The sequence below is a fragment of the Salmo trutta genome, chromosome 31 (genome assembly GCF_901001165.1).
Source record: "Salmo trutta chromosome 31, fSalTru1.1, whole genome shotgun sequence".
NCBI lineage: Eukaryota > Metazoa > Chordata > Actinopteri > Salmoniformes > Salmonidae > Salmo > Salmo trutta.
Window position 1 is genome coordinate 40,102,667 of NC_042987.1, and position 20,542 is coordinate 40,123,208.

The 20,542-nt window shown below is 40.5% G+C and overlaps 1 protein-coding gene across 1 annotated transcript; it reads left to right on the forward strand.

Annotated features, from left to right (window-relative positions):
• Positions 1–11,462: 11,462 nt before the first annotated feature.
• On the forward strand, positions 11,463–19,543 carry LOC115170193 (noelin-3-like). Its single transcript, XM_029726560.1, has 5 exons — positions 11,463–11,556; positions 12,506–12,661; positions 13,046–13,265; positions 15,153–15,259; positions 17,899–19,543. Exons 2-5 carry the CDS (start codon positions 12,515–12,517, stop codon positions 18,574–18,576), a joined length of 1,152 nt encoding a protein of 383 aa, XP_029582420.1. The 5' UTR covers positions 11,463–11,556; positions 12,506–12,514; the 3' UTR covers positions 18,577–19,543.
• The last annotated feature ends 999 nt before the right edge of the window (positions 19,544–20,542 follow it).

Genomic DNA, 20,542 nt, shown 5'->3' on the forward strand with positions numbered 1-20,542 from the left:
TCTCTCCTATCACCCCCCCCTCTCTCTCTCTCCCTCTCTCGCTCTCTCTCTCTCTCTCTATTCCCCTCTCCCCCTTCGCTCTCTCTCCCCCCCCTGTCTCTCTCTATTTCCCTCTCCCTCCCCCTCTCTCTCTATCCACCCCCCCTCTCTCTCTCTCTCCCCACTCTATTTCCCTCTCCCTCCCCCTCCCCCTCTCTCTGCACCCCCCTCTCTCTCTCTCTCCCCACTCTATTTCCCTCTCCTCCCCTCTCTCTCTCTCTGGTCCCTCTCTCTGTCTCCCTTTGCCAACATCACTGTATATGGTTGTATTCTGATATTGATTCTTGGAAGTTGCCAGAGAAGTAACTATTTTTTAATGTTGGGTTCAATCATTATACAACACAATTACACTGGCCAATTTCCTATTGGTTCTAATAGAAAGACCATCTAAGACAGGGATGGGCAACTTTATTGGGAATGGGGGGGGGGCACCAAAAAAATCTGAACTCGTCATGAGGGACCACAGTGGCTTGCGGGTCTGTGTACCCACATCCATGCCCACACATGGAGGCAGAGCCGGCCCTAGCCTTTTGGGGGCCTTAAGCAACATTTTGTTGGGAGGCACCTCCACACCTTGAGAGCAAAACATTTTAGACCCCCCCCCCCTCTTGACAGTGTCGAGAGAATAAAACATACGTTTTAGAGCTAATTTCATGCAATTATACACATTTTGCCGTATGGTGGAGAGAAATGTTTGCCGTTTTTAATATGATATCTGAGCGAGAGTGAATAACAAAAATCAATGGGGGCCCCCTGGTCGGTAATTCCACTATGATTACTACACGTTTAGATAGCTGGAGTTTTAGCCTGCCTAGTGACATCACCAGGTGGTAAATGAGTTAATAAACCAATAAGAAAGAGCGTTCCAAACCTCTCTGCCAATAACAGCTAGTTGTCAGTTTTCCCCACCCCACTCAGACCACTCCCAAACAGTCCTAGCAAAATTCTTGCTTGAGAAATTTGTTCTTTGCTAAGAAACTATTTTTGTTTCTCTTTGACCATTTTAATGTAAATCTATTACTGTAAGGAACTTAATTGATACCCAGAAATGATTTGATATTGAGATAAAAAAAAAATGGCTGCATTGGACCTTTTTAAATATACATTTAGATTTTTCTTTAAATTAACAAAAAATCTTTATCGTCAATTATCTAAAAACCCGTCTATGTGTTGTAGATTAGACCCTGTAGATTAGACCCTGTAGATTAGACCCTGTAGATTAGACCCTGTAGATTAGACCCTGCTTCACATCATCTGAGGTTTTTTGTGTTGAATGCGCCATCAATCATAGAATGGACCTGTACCTTCAGACCACTGCAATTTCAATTGAAATGATAACTTCTTATTACTACCACAAAGATGGCCGCCGGTCCAGCCCACCATCGAATGTCAATTTAAATGGCCACGTCTATTGTATTACCTATAGTTCTATGATTTCAATAGGTTTCCTCTTGGAGGATTGACAGTATTATTTAAAAACAACTGATATTCCCATTCAAGTCACCGTTGTCTGATGTGTGGAACGCCAACCGTCTTTGTGTTACCGTTTGAAAGTACATTTATCTGCCAAAACTTGACACTTGACCCTGTATTCAAAAGGATGATGGCGGACACAACATGAAACATCCTATTATGTAAAATAGGTTCGGCTACAACATATGCGAATATGAAAATAATCGTTGTCTATGCATTTTTAGATAATGTACGTTTAAGATTAAAAGATTACATACATAAAATTAAAATAAAAAAATGTATTTTAAGAAATTATAAAATAGTTAGACAACACTGTTTGTAAGCATTTAAATTATAGCAATCTCAAGTGTTTATCGTTTCCAGTGACGGTATGGTGGGGTATGCAAAATAGATCAACTCAGAACACCTTTATCTCTGAATTTTGGGCATTCAGGTCCAAAAAGACTCTGTACGGAAGGTTTCCTTCAAATCAAAAGGGATTCTGTATAAAAAAAAAATGGATTGAATTGAAAGAGATTTACCTCCTTCAAGGCTTCCGGAGGTGAAATGGAGTGTGGAGAGACAAGGGGTATCGACATCACCTTTACATCATTTTAGACATAACCATAACCATAACCATAACCATACTGTTAACCATAACCATACTGTTAACCATAACCATACACATACTGTTAACCATAACCATACTGTTAACCATAACCATACTGTTAACCATAACCATACACATACTGTTAACCACACACATACTGTTAACCATAACCATACACATACTGTTAACCACACACATACTGTTAACCACACACATACTGTTAACCAGACACATACTGTTAACCACACACATACTGTTAACCACACAGATACTGTTAACCACACACATACTGTTAACCAGACACATACTGTTAACCACACACATACTGTTAACCAGACACATACTGTTAACCATACATATACTGTTAACCATACACATACTGTTAACCAGACACATACTGTTAACCAGACACATACTGTTAACCATACACATACTGTTAACCAGACACATACTGTTAACCATACACATACTGTTAACCAGACACATACTGTTAACCACACAGATACTGTTAACCATACACATACTGTTAACCAGACACATACTGTTAACCATAACCATACACATACTGTTAACCACACACATACTGTTAACCACACACATACTGTTAACCAGACACATACTGTTAACCATACACATACTGTTAACCAGACACATACTGTTAACCACACACATACTGTTAACCAGACAGATACTGTTAACCAGACACATACTGTTAACCATACACATACTGTTAACCAGACACATACTGTTAACCACACACATACTGTTAACCATACACATACTGTTAACCAGACACATACTGTTAACCAGACACATACTGTTAACCATACACATACTGTTAACCAGACACATACTGTTAACCATAACCATACTGTTAACCATACAGATACTGTTAACCATACACATACTGTTAACCAGACACATACTGTTAACCACACAGATACTGTTAACCATACACATACTGTTAACCAGACACATACTGTTAACCACACACATACTGTTAACCATACACATACTGTTAACCATACACATACTGTTAACCACACAGATACTGTTAACCAGACAGATACTGTTAACCACACAGATACTGTTAACCATACACATACTGTTAACCACACACATACTGTTAACCATACACATACTGTTAACCACACAGATACTGTTAACCATACACATACTGTTAACCACACAGATACTGTTAACCACACAGATACTGTTAACCATACACATACTGTTAACCACACAGATACTGTTAACCATACACATACTGTTAACCACACACATACTGTTAACCATACACATACTGTTAACCACACAGATACTGTTAACCACACAGATACTGTTAACCAGACACATACTGTTAACCATAACCATACTGTTAACCATAACCATACTGTTAACCACACACATACTGTTAACCAGACACATACTGTTAACCACACACATACTGTTAACCACACACATACTGTTAACCACACACATACTGTTAACCACACACATACTGTTAACCATACACATACTGTTAACCATACACATACTGTTAACCACACACATACTGTTAACCACACACATACTGTTAACCACACACATACTGTTAACCATACACATACTGTTAACCACACACATACTGTTAACCATACACATACTGTTAACCAGACACATACTGTTAACCATACACATACTGTTAACCAGACACATACTGTTAACCACACACATACTGTTAACCAGACACATACTGTTAACCACACACATACTGTTAACCAGACACATACTGTTAACCAGACACATACTGTTAACCAGACACATACTGTTAACCACACACATACTGTTAACCAGACAGATACTGTTAACCACACACATACTGTTAACCACACAGATACTGTTAACCACACACATACTGTTAACCAGACACATACTGTTAACCACACACATACTGTTAACCAGACACATACTGTTAACCATACATATACTGTTAACCATACACATACTGTTAACCAGACACATACTGTTAACCACACACATACTGTTAACCATACACATACTGTTAACCATACACATACTGTTAACCACACAGATACTGTTAACCAGACACATACTGTTAACCAGACACATACTGTTAACCATACACATACTGTTAACCACACACATACTGTTAACCATACACATACTGTTAACCACACAGATACTGTTAACCATACACATACTGTTAACCACACAGATACTGTTAACCACACAGATACTGTTAACCATACACATACTGTTAACCACACAGATACTGTTAACCATACACATACTGTTAACCACACACATACTGTTAACCATACACATACTGTTAACCAGACACATACTGTTAACCACACACATACTGTTAACCATACACATACTGTTAACCATAACCATACTGTTAACCAGACAGATACTGTTAACCACACAGATACTGTTAACCAGACACATACTGTTAACCACACACATACTGTTAACCACACACATACTGTTAACCACACACATACTGTTAACCACACACATACTGTTAACCATACACATACTGTTAACCACACACATACTGTTAACCACACACATACTGTTAACCACACACATACTGTTAACCATACACATACTGTTAACCAGACACATACTGTTAACCACACACATACTGTTAACCATACACATACTGTTAACCATAACCATACTGTTAACCAGACACATACTGTTAACCAGACACATACTGTTAACCACACACATACTGTTAACCAGACACATACTGTTAACCACACACATACTGTTAACCAGACACATACTGTTAACCAGACACATACTGTTAACCAGACACATACTGTTAACCACACACATACTGTTAACCAGACAGATACTGTTAACCACACACATACTGTTAACCACACAGATACTGTTAACCACACACATACTGTTAACCAGACACATACTGTTAACCACACACATACTGTTAACCAGACAGATACTGTTAACCACACACATACTGTTAACCACACAGATACTGTTAACCACACACATACTGTTAACCATACACATACTGTTAACCACACACATACTGTTAACCAGACACATACTGTTAACCATACATATACTGTTAACCATACACATACTGTTAACCAGACACATACTGTTAACCACACACATACTGTTAACCATACACATACTGTTAACCATACACATACTGTTAACCACACAGATACTGTTAACCAGACAGATACTGTTAACCACACAGATACTGTTAACCATACACATACTGTTAACCAGACAGATACTGTTAACCAGACAGATACTGTTAACCACACACATACTGTTAACCACACAGATACTGTTAACCACACACATACTGTTAACCAGACACATACTGTTAACCACACACATACTGTTAACCAGACACATACTGTTAACCATACATATACTGTTAACCATACACATACTGTTAACCAGACACATACTGTTAACCACACACATATTGTTAACCATACACATACTGTTAACCAGACACATACTGTTAACCATACACATACTGTTAACCACACACATACTGTTAACCATACACATACTGTTAACCACACAGATACTGTTAACCACACAGATACTGTTAACCAGACAGATACTGTTAACCACACAGATACTGTTAACCATACACATACTGTTAACCACACACATACTGTTAACCACACACATACTGTTAACCACACAGATACTGTTAACCACACAGATACTGTTAACCATACACATACTGTTAACCACACAGATACTGTTAACCATACACATACTGTTAACCACACACATACTGTTAACCATACACATACTGTTAACCATACAGATACTGTTAACCACACAGATACTGTTAACCAGACAGATACTGTTAACCATACACATACTGTTAACCATACACATACTGTTAACCACACACATACTGTTAACCACACAGATACTGTTAACCACACACATACTGTTAACCAGACACATACTGTTAACCACACAGATACTGTTAACCATACACATACTGTTAACCACACACATACTGTTAACCACACAGATACTGTTAACCACACAGATACTGTTAACCACACAGATACTGTTAACCACACAGATACTGTTAACCAGACAGATACTGTTAACCATACACATACTGTTAACCATACACATACTGTTAACCAGACAGATACTGTTAACCAGACAGATACTGTTAACCAGACAGATACTGTTAACCATACACATACTGTTAACCATACACATACTGTTAACCAGACAGATACTGTTAACCAGACAGATACTGTTAACCAGACAGATACTGTTAACCATACACATACTGTTAACCATACACATACTGTTAACCAGACAGATACTGTTAACCATACACATACTGTTAACCAGACAGATACTGTTAACCAGACAGATACTGTTAACCAGACAGATACTGTTAACCAGACACATACTGTTAACCAGACAGATACTGTTAACCATACAGATACTGTTAACCAGACAGATACTGTTAACCAGACAGATACTGTTAACCAGACAGATACTGTTAACCATACAGATACTGTTAACCAGACACATACTGTTAACCACACAGATACTGTTAACCAGACAGATACTGTTAACCAGACAGATACTGTTAACCAGACAGATACTGTTAACCATACACATACTGTTAACCAGACAGATACTGTTAACCACACAGATACTGTTAAACAGACAGATACTGTTAACCAGACAGATACTGTTAACCAGACAGATACTGTTAACCATACAGATACTGTTAACCAGACAGATACTGTTAACCATACAGATACTGTTAACCATATAGATACTGTTAACCATATAGATACTGTTAACCATACAGATACTGTTAACCAGACAGATACTGTTAACCACACAGATACTGTTAACCAGACACATACTGTTAACCATACAGATACTGTTAACCATATAGATACTGTTAACCATACAGATACTGTTAACCACACAGATACTGTTAACCAGACAGAAACTGTTAACCAGACAGATACTGTTAACCACACAGATACTGTTAACCATACAGATACTGTTAACCATACAGATACTGTTAACCATACAGATACTGTTAACCACACAGATACTGTTAACCAGACAGATACTGTTAACCAGACAGATACTGTTAACCAGACACATACTGTTAACCAGACACATACTGTTAACCATACACATACTGTTAACCAGACACATACTGTTAACCAGACACATACTGTTAACCACACACATACTGTTAACCAGACACATACTGTTAACCACACACATACTGTTAACCAGACACATACTGTTAACCACACAGATACTGTTAACCACACACATACTGTTAACCACACAGATACTGTTAACAATACAGATACTGTTAACCAGACAGATACTGTTAACCAGACACATACTGTTAACCAGACACATACTGTTAACCATACACATACTGTTAACCAGACACATACTGTTAACCAGACACATACTGTTAACCACACACATACTGTTAACCAGACACATACTGTTAACCACACACATACTGTTAACCAGACACATACTGTTAACCAGACACATACTGTTAACCAGACACATACTGTTAACCACACACATACTGTTAACCAGACAGATACTGTTAACCACACACATACTGTTAACCACACAGATACTGTTAACCACACACATACTGTTAACCAGACACATACTGTTAACCACACACATACTGTTAACCAGACACATACTGTTAACCATACACATACTGTTAACCATACACATACTGTTAACCAGACACATACTGTTAACCAGACACATACTGTTAACCATACACATACTGTTAACCAGACACATACTGTTAACCATACACATACTGTTAACCAGACACATACTGTTAACCACACAGATACTGTTAACCATACACATACTGTTAACCAGACACATACTGTTAACCATAACCATACACATACTGTTAACCACACACATACTGTTAACCACACACATACTGTTAACCAGACACATACTGTTAACCATACACATACTGTTAACCAGACACATACTGTTAACCACACACATACTGTTAACCAGACAGATACTGTTAACCAGACACATACTGTTAACCATACACATACTGTTAACCAGACACATACTGTTAACCACACACATACTGTTAACCATACACATACTGTTAACCAGACACATACTGTTAACCAGACACATACTGTTAACCATACACATACTGTTAACCAGACACATACTGTTAACCATAACCATACTGTTAACCATACAGATACTGTTAACCATACACATACTGTTAACCAGACACATACTGTTAACCACACAGATACTGTTAACCATACACATACTGTTAACCAGACACATACTGTTAACCACACACATACTGTTAACCATACACATACTGTTAACCATACACATACTGTTAACCACACAGATACTGTTAACCAGACAGATACTGTTAACCACACAGATACTGTTAACCATACACATACTGTTAACCACACACATACTGTTAACCATACACATACTGTTAACCACACAGATACTGTTAACCATACACATACTGTTAACCACACAGATACTGTTAACCACACAGATACTGTTAACCATACACATACTGTTAACCACACAGATACTGTTAACCATACACATACTGTTAACCACACACATACTGTTAACCATACACATACTGTTAACCACACAGATACTGTTAACCACACAGATACTGTTAACCAGACAGATACTGTTAACCACACAGATACTGTTAACCATACACATACTGTTAACCACACACATACTGTTAACCACACACATACTGTTAACCACACAGATACTGTTAACCACACAGATACTGTTAACCATACACATACTGTTAACCACACAGATACTGTTAACCATACACATACTGTTAACCACACACATACTGTTAACCATACACATACTGTTAACCACACAGATACTGTTAACCACACAGATACTGTTAACCAGACAGATACTGTTAACCATACACATACTGTTAACCATACACATACTGTTAACCACACACATACTGTTAACCACACAGATACTGTTAACCACACACATACTGTTAACCAGACACATACTGTTAACCACACAGATACTGTTAACCATACACATACTGTTAACCAGACAGATACTGTTAACCAGACACATACTGTTAACCACACACATACTGTTAACCACACAGATACTGTTAACCACACAGATACTGTTAACCAGACAGATACTGTTAACCATACACATACTGTTAACCATACACATACTGTTAACCAGACAGATACTGTTAACCAGACAGATACTGTTAACCAGACAGATACTGTTAACCATACACATACTGTTAACCATACACATACTGTTAACCAGACAGATACTGTTAACCAGACAGATACTGTTAACCATACACATACTGTTAACCATACACATACTGTTAACCAGACAGATACTGTTAACCATACACATACTGTTAACCAGACAGATACTGTTAACCAGACAGATACTGTTAACCAGACAGATACTGTTAACCAGACACATACTGTTAACCAGACAGATACTGTTAACCAGACAGATACTGTTAACCAGACAGATACTGTTAACCATACAGATACTGTTAACCAGACACATACTGTTAACCACACAGATACTGTTAACCAGACAGATACTGTTAACCACACACATACTGTTAACCAGACAGATACTGTTAACCATACACATACTGTTAACCAGACAGATACTGTTAACCACACAGATACTGTTAAACAGACAGATACTGTTAACCAGACAGATACTGTTAACCAGACAGATACTGTTAACCATACAGATACTGTTAACCAGACAGATACTGTTAACCATACAGATACTGTTAACCATATAGATACTGTTAACCATATAGATACTGTTAACCATACAGATACTGTTAACCAGACAGATACTGTTAACCACACAGATACTGTTAACCAGACACATACTGTTAACCATACAGATACTGTTAACCATATAGATACTGTTAACCATACAGATACTGTTAACCACACAGATACTGTTAACCAGACAGAAACTGTTAACCAGACAGATACTGTTAACCACACAGATACTGTTAACCATACAGATACTGTTAACCATACAGATACTGTTAACCATACAGATACTGTTAACCACACAGATACTGTTAACAATACAGATACTGTTAACCAGACAGATACTGTTAACCAGACAGATACTGTTAACCACACAGATACTGTTAACCACACAGATACTGTTAACCAGACAGATACTGTTAACCAGACAGATACTGTCTGTTAACCACACAGATACTGTTAACCATACAGATACTGTTAACAATACAGATACTGTTAACCAGACAGATACTGTTAACCATACAGATACTGTTAACCAGACAGATACTGTGTGTTAACCATACAGATACTGTTAACCAGACAGATACTGTGTGTTAACCATACAGATACTGTTAACCAGACAGATACTGTTAACCAGACAGATACTGTGTGTTAACCATACAGATACTGTTAACCAGACAGATACTGTGTGTTAACCATACAGATACTGTTAACCATACAGATACTGTTAACCATACAGATACTGTTAACCAGACAGATACTGTTAACCATACAGATACTGTTAACCATACAGATACTGTTAACCATACAGATACTGTTAACCAGACAGATACTGTGTGTTAACCATACAGATACTGTTAACCAGACAGATACTGTGTGTTAACCATACAGATACTGTTAACCATACAGATACTGTTAACCATACAGATACTGTTAACCAGACAGATACTGTGTGTTAACCATACAGATACTGTTAACCAGACAGATACTGTTAACCAGACAGATACTGTGTGTTAACCATACAGATACTGTTAACCAGACAGATACTGTTAACCAGACAGATACTGTTAACCATACAGATACTGTTAACCATACAGATACTGTTAACCAGACAGATACTGTTAACCATACAGATACTGTTAACCAGACAGATACTGTTAACCAGACAGATACTGTGTGTTAACCATACAGATACTGTTAACCATACAGACACTGTTAACCAGACAGATACTGTGTTAGCCGATGGCCACATGACGGGAGTCTTGCGTTGGTTGATTATTGTCAGGAGGAATATCCATCAGAGACCATTTTACTGTTTAATGAGCTCACTTGAACATTGTGTGTGTGTGTGTGTGTGTGTGTGTGTGTGTGTGTGTGTGTGTGTGTGTGTGTGTGTGTGTGTGTGTGTGTGTGTAGACAGTCAAGCCTAAGGAAGGCTGGCAGGTGTACAGCTCGGCCCAGGATTCAGAGGGGAGGTGTATCTGTACAGTAGTGGCTCCTGAACAGAACCTCTGCTCCAGAGATGCCAAGGAGGGACAGCTCCGACAGCTACTGGAGAAGGTACTGGACACACACACACACACACACACACGCACACGCACACACACACACACAGATGCACTCTCACACTCATTATGAACCAACGTCACTAGCATTACTCTCATCTATGATAATAATCTATGAAACATGGGCCTTTAATGTATTCTGTCTGTATAGCAGGCCAGGGGGTTTCTCTATCTTATTCACTGTGGTCCAGTGTGGTAAAGTTAACACTAATGTACAAACATGCCTTAGGGCAGTTTCAACCAGGCCGTTTCAGGATCCCACCATTGGAAACAGAGGAGTGTGGGTAATGTAGCACAGAGTTTGAGTTTGACGTAGTGGTGATTTTGTTGGTTCTTTTCTGTAAAAGTCAAACACAATGGAGGAAGCATTGTAACTAACTGTTGGCTGAACTTGGTCCAGACCCGTTCCACACCAATTGATGAGCTATAAAAAATTAAATAAAAATTAACTTCAAATTAAACCCACCACTGTTGTCCCTATCCATTAAAAATAAATCAACAACAAAAAATATATATATATGAAAACAAAATGTTACAAAATAAAATCAAAACATTTGAATCTTGAGGGTGCAGAAAACCAATGTTGTGTCTTCTTCTCCTCTTTCGTTGAGGTGCAGAACAACTAATGTGATGCCTCTTCTTCTCCTCTTTCGTTGAGGTGCAGAACAACTAATGTGATGCCTCTTCTTCTTCTCTTTCGTTGAGGTGCAGAACAACTAATGTGATGCCTCTTCTTCTCCTCTTTCGTTGAGGTGCAGAACAACTAATGTGATGCCTCTTCTTCTCCTCTTTCGTTGTGGTGCCGAACAACTAATGTGATGCCTCTTCTTCTCCTCTTTCGTTGAGGTGCAGAACAACTAATGTGATGCCTCTTCTTCTCCTCTTTCGTTGAGGTGCAGAACAACTAATGTGATGCCTCTTCTTCTTCTTCTCTTGTACTGTAGGTCCAGAACATGTCCCAGTCAATCGAGGTGCTAAACCTGCGGACTCAGAGAGACTTCCAGTACATCATGAGGATGGAAGGCCAGTTCAAAGAGCTAAGGTCAAAGTTCAGACAGATAGAGACCAACAGGAAGACACAGGTCAACAGGAACTTCCAGGTCAGTCTGTTTGATAGGAACATTAGAGGAACATTTACAGGGACATACAATACCCTTTGACACAAGCTACCAAGCTTTCAAATTAACATATTTTGTGACATCATGGTCAGGTTGTCAACTGATTTTTTTCTTCTAATCTTGTTATGTGATTTATCTGCAATCAGAAAACTCCAGGATGCTAATGATTGATGTTCCGGGATGATAATGATTGATGCTCCATGCAACATTTTGTCCTCTGGGCTTGTGTTTGTCCTTCCCCAGGAGTTGAACTGAATTGAATTGAACCATATGTTTCCCCAGGAGTTGAACTGAATTGAATTGAACCCTGTGTTTCCCCAGGAGTTGAACTGAATTGAATTGAACCCTGTGTTTCCCTCCCTATAGGAGTTGAAGGGTAAGATGGATGCCCTACAGCCTCTGATCCCTGTGTTGGAGCAGTACAAGACAGATGCCCAGCTCATCTCCCAGTTTAAACAGGAGATCAGGAACCTGTCCATGGTGCTCACAGCCATCCAGGAGGAGATGGGAACCTATGACTACGAGGAACTACAACAGAGGGTCTTGAATCTGGAGAGCAGGCTACGCAACTGCATGAGCAAACTCAGTGAGTCACAAGCAAACACACGGACAGACACATCAGTGGCGGTTTGTGACGTTCGGGATTCTTTTTTTGAGCATGGTTTCTATTATAGCATATTGGATGACTGTCATTCATATTCTATTCACCCAGCTCAATGTAACAGCGATAGGTTTAGGCTACTACAGTGGCTTGCGAAGGTATTCACCCCCTTGTCATTTTTCCTATTTTGTTGCCTTACAACCTGGAATTAAAATTAATTTGGGTGGGGGGGGTTGTATCATTTGATTTACACGACATGCCTAACCACTTTGAAGATGCAAAATATTTTTTATTGTGAAACAAACAAGAAATAAGACAAGAAAACTGAACTTGAGCATGCATAACTATTCACTAAGTCAATCTTTGTAGAGCCACCTTTTGCAGCAATTACAGCTGCAAGTCTCTTGTTGTATGTCTCTTTAAATTTGGCACATCTAGCCACTGGGATTTTTGCCCATTCTTCAAGGCAAAACTGCTCCAGCTCCTTCAAGCTGGATGTTTTCCTCTGGTCTACAGCAATCTTTGTCATACCGCAGATTCTCAATTGGATTGAGGACAATCCAATTGAGAATCTGTGTTATGACTTCTTTACACCAGCGGAACCCATCCACCTTGAAGGAGCTGAGCAGTTGTGCCAAGCCAAGCTTATAGAGACATACCCCAAGAGACTTGCAGCTCTAGTTGCTGCAAAAGGTGGCTCTACAAAGTATTGACTTTGAGAGGGGTGAATAGTTGTGCACGCTCAAGTTTTCTGTTTTCTGTGTTATTTCTTGTTTGTTTCTCAATAAAATATTTTGCAACTTCAAAGTGGTAGGCATGTTGTGTAAATCAGATGATACAAACCCCCCTAAAAATCCATTTTAATTCCAGGTTGTAAGGCAACAAAATAGGAAAAATGCCAAGGGGGTGAATACTTTCGCAAGCCGCTGTATATGTGGAGGTCTGAAAACTGATCAACTTTGATGTTGGAGTGAACTGTGACGGTCTCTTTTGCACTAGTTTTGACCAGAGCTTTATGGGAATAAGGAATAGCGCTCCATTTGGGACGCAGCCCTGGTCACAGATTAACTAGATAACAGGTGGAGTGTTCCAGTGGTCAGAGTTTAATGCCTGTGCCATTAAACCCCTACAACTCATCCAGAACGCCGCAGCCCGTCTGGTGTTCAACCTTCCCAAGTTCTCTCACGTCACCCCGCTCCTCCGCTCTCTCCACTGGATTCCAGTTGAAGCTCGCATCCGCTACAAGACCATGGTGCTTGCCTACGGAGCTGTGAGGGGAACGGCACCTCCGTACCTTCAGGCTCTGATCAGGCCCTACACCCAAACAAGGGCACTGCGTTCATCCACCTCTGGCCTGCTCGCCTCCCTACCTCTGAGGAAGCACAGTTCCCGCTCAGCCCAGTCAAAACTGTTCGCTGCTCTGGCACCCCAATGGTGGAACAAGCTCCCTCACGACGCCAGGACAGCGGAGTCAATCACCACCTTCCGGAGACACCTGAAACCCCACCTCTTTAAGGAATACCTGGGATAGGATAAAGTAATCCTTCTAACCCCCCCCTAAAAGGTTTAGATGCACTATTGTAAAGTGTTTGTTCTACTGGATATTATAGGTGAATGCACCAATTTGTAAGTCGCTCTGGATAAGAGCGTCTGCTAAATGACTTAAATGTTAAATGTAAATGTAATGAAATGAGCTGTTAAGAACTAACACAGTCAGGGGAAATCTATTCTGAGTTGTGTGCTTGTGTGCTTGTGTGCTTGTGTGTGTGTGTGTGTGTGTGTGTGTGTGTGTGTGTGTGTGTGTGTGTGTGTGTGTGTGTGTGTGTGTGTGTGTGTGTGTGTGTGTGTGTGTGTGTGTGTGTGTGTGAACAGCATGTGGTAAACTGATGAAGATCACTGGACCTGTGACGGTGAAGACCTCTGGTACACGGTTTGGAGCTTGGATGACTGATCCACAGGCCTCCCCTAGAAACAACCGGGTGAGTGGAGGGAGGACCGACCGACCGACAGACCGACAGATATATAGATAGTTTCTTAGACCAGGGGGTTTGATCTAAACACAGACACAAGTGTGATACCTCAGTTTCAAGGGTGTTTATTTAAACCAATAAAGAAAAATAAAATTAACCGGTCTCCTCCAGCAGACCTCCTCCGGGAGACCTGCTCCAGTAGACCTCTTCCAGTAGACCTCTTCCAGTAGACCTTTCTCAGTAGACCTTTCCCAGGAGACCTCCTCCAGGAGACCTCCTCCAGGAGACCTCCTCCAGGAGACCTCTTCCAGGAGACCTCCTCCAGGAGACCTCTTCCGGGTTACCACCTTCTGGGCTCCGGGGAATGCTGTCTCCTCTGGAGTAGAACACCGAGGCCCTCGGCTCTAGCTGACCGTGAGGACGTATATCAACCTTTCACCTCTTCCAACCTCTCCCTTGTGCTGCCCTCCTGGCAGCTTTATGGGCCCCGTACGGCTGGTGAGCAATCAGCCCCTAGATTACTCCCCAGCCTCAATCAGCCCCAATTAGTCCTGGCGGGTGGACCCGTCGAGACCTGGCACGTCCAGCAGAGGTAGCCACCACCGCGTGATGTAGACTCCGTCTTTCACCAGGCCTCGACGAGACTCCCTCTGGTGGCTAGTCCGCGGTACGCCACAATAGATAGATTAGACAGATTAGATAGATTAGACAGATAGATAGATAGATTAGACAGATAGATAGATAGATAGATAGATAGATAGATAGATAGATAGATAGATAGATAGATAGATAGATAGATAGATAGATAGATAGATAGATAGATAGATAGATAGATAGATAGATAGATAGATAGATAGATAGATAGATAGATAGATAGATAGATAGATAGATAGATAGATAGATAGATGTAGTTCATGGGTGTTATATTTATGAATAATTATAAACTGGGTGGTTCGATCCCTGAATGCTGATTGGCTGACAGCCATGGTATATCAGACTATATATTATGGGTATGACAAAACATTTGTTTTTACTGCTCTAATTACATTGGTAACCAGTTTATAATAGCAATTAGGCACCTCAGGGGTTTGTGGTATATGGCCAATATACCACTGCTAAAGACTGTGTTCAGGCACTCCGCAATGTGTCCCGCAATGTGTCATGCATAAGAACAGCCTTTAGCTGTGGTATATCTGTAACGGCAGTCATAGAGGGGACCAAGGCACGGCGTGTTGAGTGCTTATGATTATTATTTAATGGAAAAATGAAACACTTTACAAAGGAACGAAAACGACAGCAAACAGTTCCGTCAGGCAACAACCACAAAACGGAAAACAACTACCCACAAAACACCATAGAAAACCCCCAACTTAAATATGATCTCCAATTAGAGACAACACGAACCAGTTGCCTCTAATTGGAGATCATCCCAAAACTCAACATAGAAATAGAAAAACAAGAACTAAACATAGAAACAACAAACATAGACAGCCCCCCCATATCACACCCTGTCCTAACTACACAGAGAAAAAACAGCTCTCATAGGTCAGAGCGTGACAATATCGGTCATCATATACCACAACCCCCCTGGTGCCTTATTGCTTTTAAATATACTTTTGGGCTGGTCTAACTACATCATACTGCCCCTGCTTTCAAAGTGATGGAAAGGTATTTGAGACAAAGAGCTGATGTGGCTTTGTCCAACCTTCTGTATGTGTGTCTTTCCACGAAAAGAGGGTCTTTTGGGTCCCTTTGATATTTTAAGTAGAAATTGTGCACCAATATTGAATTTTATAAACTTGTTATATTACACAAAGTGCACTTTAATACAGACTACATGGATAATTCAGTAATTCAGATTTGTTTTATATGAATAAAGACTTGCTAAAGTGCCAAAATTCTGTATTTTGACCCTCCGTCAACCCTGTGTCACTTCTAGGAATATTTTAACCCAATTAATCCCAAAATGTATCGCAAGTTTGCACCATCATTGCAAAGCCCTAGTTATTTTGTTTCTTTGACAAAGTCATTTCTAAAGATAATAGTGATAAATTTACGTCTGTCCCTCATTTTATGGTCAACACTTTTACGTGAACGTGAATTCTCCTTTTAATATGGTAAAACTATTTATTTTCAGAAGAAACATCTAATAGTAAAATAATAGCGTTAACGCAGGTGAGCTGGTTTCACTCTTTTTTGTCAATTTTTCTGGTGTTTTGTGGTGGAAAACTGAGTGGGACGAGCATAACACGTAACCCTGTTACTAATAGATAGACAGACTAGAAATGTAAAATATCTACATTTTTTTATGTGAAGCTTGCATTCAATTGTCACTCCCTGTTTCATACAACACGCTTCCACTCCTCCTGTCACAAGGGAATTTATGGCTTATCCAAGATGAACCCCGTTACTTTATTTGATACTTAATATGCACTTATTACTATAGTATGTATTGTTATTTAACCTCTTGAGATGGGAAAACAAGTTTAACGTACTTTTTATGACAATGTTGAAATTCGGTATAAAATAGTTACAGTACACTTCAAAAGGATTGGTGGAACGACCCATGTGCTATGCTGTGACTAATGTACGTACAGAGTAGACCTTTAAATTGTTTATGTTCTCTTGTACTTGTGTTCTAACCACAGGTCTGGTACATGGATAGCTACACCAACAACAAGATCGTCAAAGAGTACAAGTCCATAGCAGACTTTGTTTCCGGGGCCGAGTCTCGAACCTACAACCTGCCGTTCAAGTGGGCCGGGACCGACCATGTGGTGTACAACGGCTCTCTGTACTACAACAAGGTCCAGAGCAACATCGTGGTGTGTTACCGCTTCGAGACGGGCCGCGTTGTGACCCAGAGAGCCCTGGAGAACGCCGGCTTCCACAACGTCTACCCTTACACCTGGGGAGGCTTCTCCGACATAGACCTCATGGCCGACGAGCTGGGCCTGTGGGCCGTCTACGCCACCAATCAGAACGCAGGAAACATCGTCATCAGCCAGCTCAACCCCGACACGCTACAGGTCCTCGGAACCTGGAACACGGAATATTCCAAACGGAACGCTGGGGAGTCCTTTATGATCTGCGGAACGCTCTACATCACCAACTCTCACCTGACTGGTGCTAAGGTTTACTACGCATACTCCACCAAGACCTCTAACTATGAGTACACAGACATTCCCTTCCATAACCAGTTCTTCCACATGTCCATGCTGGACTATAACGCCAGGGACCGGGCGCTGTACGGCTGGAACAATGGACACCAGGTTCTGTTCAACGTCACGTTGTTCCATATCATCAAGACAGAGGACGATTCGTGAGGAGGAAGAACCGCCGAGGAACTCAAAGGATTCCACTGACTAACATTCCTGGTGTTCCGGTGTTCCGTCAGTCATTGTGGGAGTTCTATTGTTGGGTCTCTAAATGGTATTTTTTGCTCTCTTCTTTTGACAATCCATCTTCGGATCTATTGGCTTCCCTTTCAAATTCCTGATGCAACAATTACTAAAGATGTTGGCCTCCGAACTCTGAACTGTCTCCCAATGTCATGACAGAGTCATGATATTCTATGGTAGTCCTACCTAGCAACCCCAATTTTAAATCATCTGGCCCTCTAACGATGACATCATGCACTGACAGTCTTCCTCTTGGTTTTTTTAAAAATTCATTTTCCTCTCTTTTGACACAAGCCTTTATTTTCACTTTATCCCTTTCCTTTCAGCTACTCTACACTGGACTCTATGAGAGATTGTCTGGGCTGGGTAACATGCCTCTGATTGGCTGGGCTAGGGTAACATGCCTCTGATTGGGTGGGCTTGGGTAACATACCTCTGATTGGGTGGGCTTGGTTAACATACCTCTGATTGGGTGGGCTTGGGTAACTTAGCTTTTGTATCCATTGCAACAGTATCAATAGGAGTATGCCTTATTCAGTACAGTCTGTTCTGTAAGTCCATAGGATAACAGGTGTCCTGTCCTGCATGAATGTCTATGATAGCATGTCTAGCTCTCTGTGGTTTGCATCCAAAATGGCACCCTAGGTCCCAAAGGGCTCTGGTTAAAAGTAGCACACTATATAGGGAGTAGGATGCCATTTTGGATTCAATGTATGGCTGTCCTGATAGAATCTATAACTCTGTCTATGGACTCTCTCAGCAACCATCTCTCTTTCCCATTGTAACACAATTAATGATTATTGTCTGATTATACTGTATATGGATAAACAGGAAAATACACATTTATATACATAATTACTGTTACATTATGGAAATAAAGTTATTATTGTTCTTGATTAAGTTTTGTAGCCGGAGTATTGATTTGCTCAGAATATTAGTTTGTGTTGAACTGCAATGTTACTACGATGTAGTATCTTTATTTTGTAACTTGATGAGGGAATCGATTGTCTGTGATAACACATTATGCTAACCACCATGGGCCCTATTCAGACTTAAGATAAGTTGACTTAATATGGACTTAAGTCAAACATTTTGCCTTAAAGATGGAATGCGCGGAACGGGGAAACAGCGCCACTGGCCGCCTGGTAAAAAAACTATGTAGAGTACATATTGTGTTGTTCTATCGCGCGTACAATGATGTCAGAGAAATGATGTCAGAGCAATGATGTCAGAGAAATGATGTCAGAGGGTAAAAAAACAGTGTTGGTTGTTTGCTGTGACTTCTTTGTTGTTGTAATATCGCCAACGGACGAGGCAGTTTCACCATTAAGGATTCCAGCTTTAATTCCATGTTTTAATGACTTAAGTCCAAGTTTCCAGTATGAATCGGGTCACAAGAACATATGATATATTCGCATTGTTAGTGATCTCTATCAGAACAAACTGAAGCCTTTCTAATCAGAATTGCAGGAGAATAGCAGAGTAAATGAGCTCCTATGGTGATTACCACTCTATCAGGTCTGACCTGAGTGTTGTTGCCATGGTGTGTGTGCCTGCGTGCAGGTGCGTGCATGCGTGTATCCAGACGACCATGCACCAAAGCACCCTGACCTCCCCATCAGAAGCCCCACCCACCACCAGCTCCAGAATCCCCACCCACCACCAGCTCCAGAATCCAGAATCCCTACCCACCACCAGCTCCAGAATCCCTACCCACCACCAGCTCCAGAATCCAGAATCCCTACCCACCACCAGCTCCAGAATCCCTACCCACCACCAGCTCCAGAATCCCTACCCACCACCAGCTCCAGAATCCCTACCCACCACCAGCTCCAGAATCCCTACCCACCACCAGCTCCAGAATCCCTACCCACCACCAGCTCTAGAATCC

Bases quoted from the DNA above. Each gene is read 5' to 3' on its own strand.
- LOC115170193 (XM_029726560.1), top strand. From the start codon at position 12,515: ATGTCCCAGTCAATCGAGGTGCTAAACCTGCGGACTCAGAGAGACTTC. The intron at 12,662-13,045 runs GTCAGTCTGTTT...CCCTCCCTATAG, and splicing joins AGGTCAACAGGAACTTCCAG to GAGTTGAAGGGTAAGATGGA. The intron at 15,260-17,898 runs GTGAGTGGAGGG...TTCTAACCACAG, and splicing joins CCTCCCCTAGAAACAACCGG to GTCTGGTACATGGATAGCTA.